At 43.8% G+C, this 9,449-nt stretch overlaps 1 protein-coding gene across 1 annotated transcript in view; it reads right to left on the reverse strand.

Moving 5' to 3' along the window:
- The window catches only part of LOC142260687 (uncharacterized), a 59,627-nt gene extending 50,401 nt beyond the window's left edge, over positions 1–9,226 (reverse strand). The window contains exons 1-2 of the mRNA XM_075332053.1: positions 9,115–9,226; positions 4,270–5,327 (exon numbers count right to left, since the gene is read on the reverse strand). Of these exons, the coding sequence (XP_075188168.1) occupies positions 4,270–5,097 (828 nt within the window). The 5' untranslated portion in view covers positions 5,098–5,327; positions 9,115–9,226. The remainder of the gene's footprint in view (positions 1–4,269; positions 5,328–9,114) is intronic.
- Between the last annotated feature and the right edge of the window lie 223 nt (positions 9,227–9,449).

The raw sequence follows: 9,449 nt of genomic DNA on the forward strand, positions 1-9,449 counted from the left end.
AACCTGCTGGGGGCCAAAAGATTGTGAAGTGTTGGTGCTCTTCTAAACATAAGTGCAGGAAACCTGAGAAGCATTTTACCCAATATTGGGTCATTAGTCAAAATGCCCCAGTGTTTTTGTAGAATGTTCCTTATTTTTATGCTGTCAGAACAATATGTAGTGACAAGATTGTTTCTGTGGGAATAATCACAATCAGACAGTTTTGTATGTAATTAAATCACCCTGATTCAATTTGCTAGAATCAACAAAAGCTTTCTTGATTATCCTTTTGGGATATTGCTTGTCCAAAAACCTCTCAGAAAGGATCTTGGACTGTCACAAAATCAGCATGCAGGGTACAATTTTTTCTTATTCGCTTAACCTGATTAGATGGTATGTTGCGCATCCATTTATAGTAGTGCCCACTATTATAGTGAACATAACTGTTAGCATCGACCTCTTTAAAAAACGTCTTGGTCAGAATGTAATTCCCATCGTGAAAAATGGTAAGATCTAGGAAGTCTACACTCAAGATTGGTGACAATTTTAAGCCCCAATTGTTGTCATCTATTGCAGATAAATATCGATATTACTGGCAGAGTTGTCCCAAATAATAAAAAGGTCATCAATGTACCATTTATATTGCACAATGTGACCTGATAAATCATTGTTAAAGATAAAAATAAACTTGAAGGTGGTCATAAACAAATTTGCATACGTAGGTGCCACTTTTGAGCCAATTGCGGTCCCGAGTGTCTGTTGGTACATGTTATCAATGAATGTGAAGTACTTATTATTTAGAATTAATGACATGCCTTGCAAAATAAACAGTTTCTGTATTGGAGGAATCCTGTCATCCGTTTCCAGAAAAAAAAATCAAAACATAATAAACACAAATTGTCTGGAATATTAGAATAGAGAGCAGAGACATCCATGGAGAAGAAAACAAAATAATCTTTCCATGGAATGTCATTAACCAAGCCTATAAGTTGGGTAGAATCCCTTAGATAGCTGTCCATTCTATTAACATGGGGCTGCATTATAAAGTCGATGTATGACGCTAAATTGGATGTTAAGGAACCGATCCCTGAGGTTATCGGACGACCCGAGGGTTTGGATAAATCTTTGTGTATTTTTGTTAGATGGTAGAAAAATGCCATAGTAGGGATAACTACTGTGAGGAATTTTTTCTCTGTCTTAAGATATTAGAGGTGATGGCTCCTTTAATCATGTTGTTATATTCTAAAACGGCTAGTTGATAATCCTTTTGTGTTGCCTGCCGGTAATTTGTGGGATCGGATAGGATTCTGAAAGCCTCTGCTATACAGTCTGATTTATTCTGTAGGACAACCCCCTGGTCTGATGATGATATAATTATTGCCTTTTAGGGAGTTTAATGCCCTCTTTTCAGATCTGGATAAGTTATAAGGAATATTTCCACATCGGCTTTTTAACAGGTTGAAATCCTGAAGCACCATTTCACAGAATATGTGTAAATTGTGTCCTTTACTTTTCGTAGGATAAAAATTAGAGGTCCTTCTAAGGTCAGTGTGTAAGAATTGACCAGTGACCGAATCACCTAAAAGTGCACTATTGGATGTCGCCCTACCTGCCATAACGGCATAGTGTCTCTGCAGAGTCAATTTTCTAATAAATGTCTGTAGATCGGTAAATAAATCAAGTTCCTTTATATTAAAAATAGGGAAAAAAGAAAAGCCCTTAAGTAAAGAAGTTTCAGTAGTAGTAGGTGTATCCGAAAGATGAAATATATTATTTTTCTTATTTAAGCATCCAGCAGATACATTTTTTTCCCTTTTTTGCTTTGTTTTGGCTCCAGATCTGGTCCCTCTGTAACGTTTTTTCTTTTTACTGACTTTGGAGTTAGGGCTGGTTCACACTAAGCGACAGCGACAACGAGGTCGCTGTTACGTCACCATTTTCTGTGACGTAACAGCGACCTTGTAAGTCGTTGTTATGATCGCTGCTTAGCTGTCAAACACAGCAGCCGATGCAGCGATCATAACCGCGAGAGCAGGGAGCCGCGCACACTGCTTAGCGCTGGCTCCTTGCTCTCCTAGCTACAGTACACATCGGGTTAATTAACCCGATGTGTACTGCAGCTACATGTGCTGACAGCCTGAGCCGGCAGCACAGGCAGCATGAGAGCTGCGGAGGCTGGTAACTAAGGTAAATATCGGGTAACCACCCTGGTTACAGCTTACCACAGCTGCCAGATGCCGGCTCCTGCTCCCTGCTCGCTTCATTTCGTCGCTCTCTCGCTGTCACACACAGCGATCTGTGTGTCACAGCGGGAGAGCGCCTTTGAAGAAAACGAACCAGGGCTGTGTGTAACGAGCAGCGATCTCGCAGCAGGGGCCAGATCGCTGCTCAGTGTCACACACAGCGAGATCGCTAATGAGGTCACTGTTGCGTCACCAAAACCGTAGCAGCGATTTCGGTAGCGATCTCGCTATGTGTGAAGCACCCCTTAGATAATTGGTTATCACATTGTTCTGACCGGGGGTGGCCTTGGGTAAAAAAGGCACCAATGTTGCAGCATTAGTGGAATTATCAATAGTGATAAGTTTATTATGATCAGGTAGTGTAGAGGATGAACCAGGGATTGCAGTAAAATCTTCTATAATATCATGAATGGTGAGATCAAGCAAATCAAATGAAGTAATGTTACAAGTATTAGATACTAGAGGGTTAATATATAAAAGATGCCAGAGAGTTAGGGTACCTTCACACTTTAGCGATGCAGCAACGATCCGACCAGCGATCTGACCTGGTCAGGATCGCTGCTGCATCGCTACATGGTCGCTGGTGAGCTGTCAAACAGGCAGATCTCACCAGCGACCAGTGACCAGCCCCCAGCCAGCAGCGACGTGCAAGCGACGCTGCGCTTGCACGGAGCCGGCGTCTGGAAGCTGCGGACATTGGTAACTAAGGTAAACATCAGGTATGGTTACCCGATGTTTACCTTAGTTACCAGCTCACACCGCTTAGCTTAGCGTGTGCAGGGAGCAGGAGCCGGCACTGGCAGCGTGAGAGCTGCGGAGGCTGGTAACGAAGGTAAATATCGGGTAACCACCTTGGTTACCCGATGTTTACCTTGGTTACAGCTTACCGCAGGCTGTCAGACGCCGGCTACTGCTCCCTTCACATTCAGGATTGTTGCTCTCTCGCTGTCACACAGAGCGATGTGTGCTTATCAGCGGGAGAACAACAATAAAAAAACGAACCAGCACTGTGTGTAACGAGCAGCGATCTCACAGCAGGGGCCAGATCGCTGCTCAGTGTCACACGCAGCGAGAACACTAATGAGGTCACAAAAAACGTGACTCAGCAGCGATCTCAGTAGCGATCTCGCTGTGTGTGAAGTTCCCCTAAGATACAGAGTCAACTATTCCAATCTACTTAAAGGAGCTGGAATTAGCTGCCATCAAAGAAACTACACGTCTCTCTTTCCTCAATTTATCAACTTGCGTCTGAATGATAGCCAAATCCTGTTCTGTATGAGTGTTGAATTTGTCTGTATTGGTATCAAAAACCTTATTAACATCCGAGGACAGAGTATTTGCCCCCATAAGCATTATATTAGTAGTAATAGGAGCAATAGAAGAAGAAATGTGTACTTTAATAACCTCAATAGAAGGAGGAAGAGATGAGTATTTCTCAAGGACTGTAGGGGGGGGTAGTGGTCCGTACAGGAGGGGTCACTTGGTCAATGTTTTGTGAACTATTGTCTCCCCACACTGACTAGCAGTGGAGATGACACACAAGGATCAGCAGAATGTGATCTAATGCTACTGAATTGCTGAAACCTAGTCTTCTTATATCTACTGTTGATGAAACCTCTTGTATGGTTAGAACCACTCATGGTGGAGCCTATTGGCTCACCAATAGTAGGGTTTTTCGGTGTAGGTTGAGGAATATCCTGTTTGGATAGTACATGATAATTCTCCCTGTCTCTTTGTAATTCTTCTCGACTTGTTACTAATAGTCTCTGTGAGATCCTCTGCAAAACAGCCGCCTCTTACACTGGGCTCCACTACAGAAACTAGTAGTCAAGCTACTTTTTCCCTAAACCACACAGTACAAACCAAAGCCAAAAGCCACGAGACAGAACAATGCTCATGATCTTCAAAAGTGGATATTACAATTGTCCTTGCTATCTCAACTGTGTGAGATCTTTGATGCCCAACAAGTTCTGATTTCCAATTAAAACATTTCCCAGTCTGAACATGAAAATAGATTCTCCCTTGTGTGAATTTTCTGATGTCTAACAAGGTATGATTTATCACTAAAACCTTTCCCACACTCTGAACATGAAAATGGTTTCTCCCCTGTGTGAGATCTTTGATGTCTAAGACGATCTGAATTCCGAATAAAACATTTCCCACACTCTGAACATGAAAATGGCTTCTCTCCAGTGTGAAATCTTTGATGCCCAACAAGTTCTGCTTTCTGAATAAAACATTTCCCACACTCTGAACATGAAAATGGCTTCTCCCCTGTGTGAATTTTCTGATGCCTAACAAGGTTTGATCTCTGAATAAAACATTTCCCGCACTCTGAACATGAAAATGGCTTCTCTCCTGTGTGAGATCTTTGATGCTCAACAAGTTCTGATTTTCGAATAAAACATTTCCCACACTCTGAACATGAAAATGGTTTCTCCCCTGTGTGAGATCTTTGATGTATAACAAGATCTGATTTCCGAATAAAACATTTCCCACACTCTGAACATGAAAATGGTTTCTCCCCTGTGTGAGATCTTTGATGTCTAACAAGACTTGATTTCTGGTTGAAACATTTCCCACATTCTGAACATGAAAATGGCTTCTTGCCTATGTGAAATCTTTGATGCTGGACAAGTTCTGATTTCCAATTAAAACAATTCCCACACTCTGAACATGAAAATAGCTTCTTCCCAGTCTCATATTTTTGATAATCAATAAGGTTTGATTTTCGAGCAAAACATTTCTCACATTGAGGAGATGAAAACAGATTTTCATGTGTCTGAACTTTTTGAAGGTTAACAAGATGTGATTTCTTGGTAAAACATTTCCCACATTTTGAACATGAAAATGGTTTCTCCTTTGTATGAGCCATTTTATGTTCCACATCCCTTCCGTAAGTTTTATTTTGCTGACAATTCTGTGATAAATCGGAATTTTGGACTTGTTTGAAAAGATCAGATGATAGAGCTTTCCGAGGAAGGACTGGAGGTATATCTGGGACAGCAGCATGCTCTTCATACGTATCATGTGTGATATCTTCAGAATTTATAACAGATGATGAAAGTATTTGATTTCCATCTGAACTCCCAATACAGCCATCTGCTAAAAATAAACACAATGTTATTATTTTTTAATGATATTATCTTGAAAGTACATTTACTTTTTTAAACCTGAACATCATAAATTAAATTAGGAAAAAATGTATTCTGAATCTGTTGTCCAATTTCGACATCTAAAAGCCCCGTTACATGCAACGACATCGCTAACGAGATATCGCTGGGGTCACGGAATTCGTGAGGCACATCCGGTCTCGTTAGCGACGTCATTGCGTGTGACACTTCCAAGCAACCGCTAACGATCCCAAATACTCCCCAAATCGTTGATTGCTGACACATCGTTCATTTTCAAAATATCGTTGCTTGCTCTGGACGCAGGTTGTTTGTCGTTCCTGACGCAGCACACATCGCTACGTGTGAAACCCCGGGAACGACGAACAACAGTGTTCCTGCGTCCTCCGGCAACGAGGTGGGAGTGTCGTTCTTGCGTCTGCTCTCCGCCCCTCCGCTTCTATTGGTGGCCTGCTGTGTGACGTCGCTGTGACTCCACACGAACCGCCCCCTTAACAAAGAGGTTGTTTGCCGGCCACAGTGACGTCGTTAGGAAGGTAAGTTCGTGTGACGCTTACCTGTGATATTGTTCGCCACGGGCAGCGATTTGCCCATGACGCACAAACGATGGGGGCAGGTGCTATCAGTAGCGATATCGCTAGCAATCTCGCAGCGTGTAAAGCGGCCTTAAGAGTTGCATCTTTGTTAATGCGGATATCCCATTCCTAGCACCAGTTCTCTGGAATGTGCTACAGTAAATAATCTGATTGATTGTCACAATGTGACTGCAGGATAATGAGGGACAGGAAGCTCCTATACTGTCCCTCACGCTAGGGGACCCTAAGCTATTGCTAACCTCTGGATTATCCTTGAAGATGGAGACGCCAGAGTCCCATACCTTACTATTCTCCTGACCAGATCTAATCTGTTATCCCCCCCCGGGAAGGAAGGGGCAGTAGTATGATGGAAACACAGATTAAGACAGATGGGAAACACAGATTAAGACAGACAGGACATAATGCAAACTCACAGAAATAAACAGTGAGAGACTAAAGAGAAAAGCAAGAGCAGGAAGGCAGCGATAAAAAGAGAACAACAACAGCTCACAGCAATAATGCACAACAACTACCTGTAAGTCTGGATCACAACACCTCACCAGACCAGTATAGGTAAATTATAGCTGGCATTAATGAAATAGCCCAGCCAGCATATACAGAAAGGGAGAGAATGATACTGGCTCCCCTACAGCATGTGATCAAAGAAATTAACCAGCAGCCCAGCAGAGAATAACTCTTGCTAGACTGCCCAAGCCTGTGGTTCGATGCCTACGTCTCCCTGCGCTGCTCACAGACATCAGAGAAGTTAACATGCAGAGTACCAGAATCTATAATTTCCACAGATCCTGAAACCACCATGATAGTTGTGAAAATCTGCAAAAAATCTCCTTGTAACATTGACCAACAGCATAGACAATTTAAAGAGATTTTTTTCAAAGACTAATATAATAGTTACAGACAGATGCCGGATATTTAATAGGGTTGTCCGGGATTGTAAAAATTGATGGCCTATCCTTATGCGGGCGTCACACGAGACGATCTATCCTACGATATGTCGTCGGGGTCACGGTTTTCGTGACGCACATCCGGCATTGTTTGCGACGTTGTCCCGTGTGACACCTACGAGCGACTCTGACCGTTCGCAAATCGGTTACAAATCGTGTATCGTTGACACGTCATTAATTTTTAAAAAATCGTTTTTTCTTCTTTGCGCTGGTTGTTCATCGTACCCGGGGTAGCACACATCGCTCCGTGTGACACCCCGGGAACGATTAACACAGCTTACCTGCGTCCCGCCGGCTATGTGGAAGGAAGGAGGTGGGCGGGATGTTTACGTCCCGCTCATCTCCGCCCCTCCGCTTCTATTGGCCGGCCGCTGTGTGACGTCGCTGTGACGCCGAACGTCCCTCCCCCTTCAGGAAGTGGTTGTTTGCCGCCCACCGCGACATCGCTCAGCAGGTAAGTGCGTGTGACGCGGGTTTACCGACTTTGTGTGCCACGGGCAGCGATTTGCCTTTGACGCACAAACGACGGGGGCGGGTAAGATCGCACGATAGATCGTACCGTGTGACGCCTGCGTTAAGGCTACGTCTCACTAAGCGACATCGCTAGCAACATCGCTGCTGAGTCACGGTTTCTGTGACGCAACAGCGATCTTGCTAGTGATTAGTGAAGGAATGAAGACCTCGCATCACCTCTTGTAGGTGCTCGGGAGAAAATAAACAGTCATGAGAGGCTAACTCCTGCACACTACCGATTTCCCATAAACCAAAAAAAGAATGCAGTAGTTGGATGTCAAAATCCTTTTCTTTTATTTCATTTTGTAAGTGCGGACAATTGTACAGCACCGTTTTTTTCACATTTCTGCACTTACAAAATGAAATAAAAGAAAAGGATTTTGACATCCAACTACTGCATTCTTTTTTGGTTTATGGGAAATCGGTAGTGTGCCGGATCTTGCTAGTGATGTCACTGTGTGTGACATCCAGCTACGACCTGGCCCCTGCTGTGAGGTCGCCGGTCGTTGCTGAATGTCCTGGACCATTTTTTGGTCGTTGCTCTCCCGCTGTGAAGCACACATCGCTGTGTTTGACAGCGAGAGACCAACGATCTGAATGTGCAGGGAGCAGGGAGCCAGCTTCTGCGGACGCTGGTAACCAAGGTACACATCAGGTAACCAAGCAAATCGCTTTGCTTGGTTACCCGATATTTACCTTGGTTACCAGCGTCCGCAGCTTTTAGAAGTCGGCTCCTTGCTCCCTCCACACGTAGCCAAGGTACACATCGGGTAACTGTAAGCAAAGCGCTTTGCTTAGTAACCCGATGTGTACTATGGTTACCAAGCACAGCGTGGTTACACAGGTCGCTGGTGGCCAGTGTCTAATCTCTGATCGCTGTGGAGCTCTGCCTGATTCAAAGCTCACCAGCGACCATGTAGCGACGCTCCAACGATCCCTGCCAGGTCAGATCGCTGGTGGGATCGCTGGAGCGTCGCTAAGTGTGACGGTACCTTTAGGCTTTCTAACCAAAGCAGGTAGCAGGGTCTTGCGGTCTGTGCAGATAAACATTACGGCTCTAATTCATGAATACCAGTGATGGACACTGAAAAATTACGTCAGGGACTGGAGTGAAATCTCTGTCATAGGGAATGCCGAAGTTTGTTATGAATTAGAGAAGCGGTAGCTTCACACCCTTCTTCTGGCCAACCTACAAAAGTCGCACAATTCTAATTTGCTCTTCCTTTCCCCTAATGCCAGCCTGTGTCCTGTTCAGTTTAGACTCCTGCAATTAAGAGACCTTTGGTTACATCATGTCACATGACTTTGAAGTCAAAGATTCTTAAACAATCAACCTTAGAATACAACTGATGTGGTCACTAAGAGAGTGGGGTTCCTGAGAAATTGCTCAATTTGACTCCTTCCAACGCTGGCCCTGACTGTAACTAGGGGTTTTTTTTTAGTAGGGCTTATATTTCAAGCATTCTCCAAAAATCCCATAAAATCGTGCTAGGTCTTATTTTCGGTGTATGTCGTCTTTTCGGGGAAACAGGGCATTCATGAACCATCTGCAGGTCTTTGAGTTGCCTTCATAACAACATAGAGAAGGGACTAGAAACAAACAGCAGAAGAAGCAGAAGCAAAGAAAATACAGCTGAAAAAAACAGCAGAAAGCCTAAAAATGTAAACACAAATTAGTGCAGAAAGTACATGAGTAGATATCTCTTACTGGATAGATCTGGAGGAAACACATCCTGAGGAACATCGGGATCTTCTTGTTTACAATCCTGTGGGAGAAGAGGACGGGGACATCTCTCTGGTGTTGTCCTCTTACTGGATAGAGCTGGAGGAGACACATACAGGGACTGAATTCATTCCTTACATACAGATAATTATAGTCCGTGTGTATTTAGTCCTGTCTATTACCTGATGATGTGAGGGGCTGGGGAACCTCCATCATGACGTCCTTGTACAGATCTTTGTGTCCTTCTAAATACTCCCACTCCTCCATGGAGAAATAGACGGTGACGTCCTGACACCTTATAGGAACCTGACACATACAAT

Source organism: Anomaloglossus baeobatrachus, unplaced genomic scaffold (genome assembly GCF_048569485.1).
Source record: "Anomaloglossus baeobatrachus isolate aAnoBae1 unplaced genomic scaffold, aAnoBae1.hap1 Scaffold_164, whole genome shotgun sequence".
NCBI lineage: Eukaryota > Metazoa > Chordata > Amphibia > Anura > Aromobatidae > Anomaloglossus > Anomaloglossus baeobatrachus.